The following is a 2,507-nucleotide window of genomic DNA, read 5'->3' on the forward strand; positions in this document are numbered from 1 at the left end:
AGGCATGAACCACCACCCCTGTTTAATTTTTAAATTTTTTGTAGAGATGGAATCTTGCTATGTTTTCCAGGCTGGTCTTGAATTCCTGGCCTCAAGTGATCCTCTTGTCTCAGCCTCCCAAAACACTGGGATTACAGGCGTCAGCCACTATGCCTGGCCTGGCAGGGCAAGTTTTAATAAATGTGCAGCAGGCAGGCTCGTATAATGAAGGAGATCAACATTGCCCTACACGTTAATGCCAATTTCTAGTCTAACAATCTCATCTGTTAGGCAGTGATTGTTTTACAGATGCAGAAACTGGCACTCAGAGGGTATGAGTGACTTGTGCAAAGCCACATGGCTGGGGCCTGGCTGCACTCAGGTTAAGTGCTTGGAGCTATGGCAACTTCCTCACGTCCATTTCAGTCTCTTTTCCCTTAATGCTTCCACTTTCAGTCATGATCAGCCGCACATTGGGGCCCGAGGTCGGGGGCAGCATTGGGCTCATGTTCTACCTGGCTAACGTCTGTGGCTGTGCCGTCTCCCTGCTGGGACTGGTGGAGTCTGTGCTTGATGTCTTCGGGGCCGGTCTGTGCTCTGTCTGATCTGGGCAGTGCTGCGGGTTTGCAGGGTCTAGGAGTGTGGGATCATGAGGGAGAAGGTCCTCTACAGGAGAGGGGCAGACTGAGCCATTACCTTGGCTTTCTGGAGCTTCTGCTGTGTGGCTGGCATCGTGCAGGAGATGGGGACATCCCTGAGATTGTCCTTGCCTGCAGGGGCTAACCGTCTAATCGGAGAGACCAGGCTAAGATTCTTAAAATTGACAGAGACCACCAAGGAGAGCTAAGATGCTGGGATGGAGCTAAGAGGGAAGTGGGGAAGGTGGTCTCTCTGAGAGCAGGTGGGTAGATGGGGGCTTGTCTTGCTTTGGGTCATGGTTGGGGCTGGGTACCTTCTTTTTTTTTATTGTTTAGTTTTTTATTTTTGAGATAGAGTCTTGCTTTGTCGCCCAGGCTGGAGTGCAGTGGTGCGATCACCCCTCACTGCAACCTTTGCCTCCTGCGTTCAAGCGATTCTCCTGCCTCAGCCTCCTGAGTAGTTGGGATTACAAGCACTCACTCCTACGCCTGGCTAAGGATTGTATTTTCAGTAGCGACGGGATTTCACCGTGTTGGCCAGGCTAGTCTCGAACTCCTGACCTCAAGTGATCCACCTGCCTCAGCCCTCCCAAAGTGTTGGGATTACAGGTGTGAGCCCTGGTGCCCTGCCCCCGCCCTTTTTTATTCTTTTTTCTTGAGGCAAGGTCTTACTCTGTCACCCAGGCTAGAGTGCAGTGGTACCATCTTGGCTCAATGCAACTTCTGCCTCCCGGGCTCAAGTGATTCTGCCACCTCAGCCTCCCAGTAGCTGGGACTACAGGCATGCCTCCCCACGCCTGGTGAATTTTTGCAGTTTTTGTGGAGTTGAGGTTTCACAATGTTGCCAAGGCTAGTTTTAAACTCCTGGACTCAAGTGATCCTCCCACCTCGGCCTCCCAAAGTGCTGGAATTATAGGCGTGAGCCACCCACCATGCCCGGCTGGTGGGGTGCCTTAGGATCGGGCCTTCTAACTCTGTCCCTACCTCTTTCCAGATGCCACAGGGCCCAGTGGGCTCCGGGTCCTGCCCCAGGGCTACGGCTGGAACCTGCTGTATGGCTCCCTGCTGCTGGGCCTTGTGGGTGGGGTCTGCACCCTGGGAGCTGGCCTCTATGCCAGGGCCTCATTCCTCACATTCCTGCTGGTCTCCGGCTCCCTGGCCTCCGTACTCATCAGCTTTGTGGCTGTGGGGCCGAGGGACATCCCCTTGACCCCTCGGCCTGGCCCCAATGGCTCCTCCCTGCTGCCCCGGTTTGGCCACTTCACCGGCTTCAACAGCAGTACCCTGAAGGACAACTTGGGTGGTGAGCTGGGCACTGCTGTGACAGAAATCTCAGGGTGAGGGGTGGGCAAGCGTCAGGGCTGGGCCCTTAAAAAATCTCTGGATGAGCACAGGTGTCAGAGGGAATGGTGGGCAGGAGGTCTGGACTGCAGAGCAGTGCAGTTTAATTCAGGCCTGTCTAACATGTGTTTGGCCGGCGGGGCAGGAGGAAGCCCACAAAACAGTCCCTGCTTTAGAGGAACTTGTGTTCTAGCTGAGGAGAGACGTGCATTTAGGAATCAGTTAAATAGCACAGTAAGGCCCAGCATGACTTTAACAGATCAGGATTTCCCAGGAGTGGAGAGAGGGAGGCCTGATTACGGGCTGGGGAGGGCAGGAGCCGGGGAGCTGGAGGTGGCCTGAGATAGATGGGTGGGGGATTCAGTCAGGAGCCGGGAACAGAGAGGGAAAGCATCTCAGGGAGGAGCTGGAGACTGGGTGTGGGGGCTCACATCTGTAATCCCAGCATTCTGGGAGGCTGAGGCAGGAAGATCACCTGAGGTCAGGAGTTTGAGACCAGTCTGGCCAACATGGTGAAACCCTCTTCTGGTCTCTACTAAAAATACAAAA

At 54.4% G+C, this 2,507-nt stretch overlaps 1 protein-coding gene across 1 annotated transcript in view; it reads left to right on the forward strand.

The window, feature by feature from the left end:
• Window positions 1-2,507, forward strand: part of LOC105513105 (thyroid receptor-interacting protein 6) — a 19,684-nt gene that overhangs the window by 937 nt on the left and 16,240 nt on the right. Inside the window, exons 2-3 of the mRNA XM_011943935.1 lie at window positions 436-567; window positions 1,612-1,920. Coding sequence (XP_011799325.1) covers window positions 436-567; window positions 1,612-1,920 — 441 coding nt within the window. The remainder of the gene's footprint in view (window positions 1-435; window positions 568-1,611; window positions 1,921-2,507) is intronic.

Source organism: Colobus angolensis, unplaced genomic scaffold (assembly GCF_000951035.1).
Source record: "Colobus angolensis palliatus isolate OR3802 unplaced genomic scaffold, Cang.pa_1.0 Scaffold222, whole genome shotgun sequence".
Taxonomy (NCBI): domain Eukaryota; kingdom Metazoa; phylum Chordata; class Mammalia; order Primates; family Cercopithecidae; genus Colobus; species Colobus angolensis.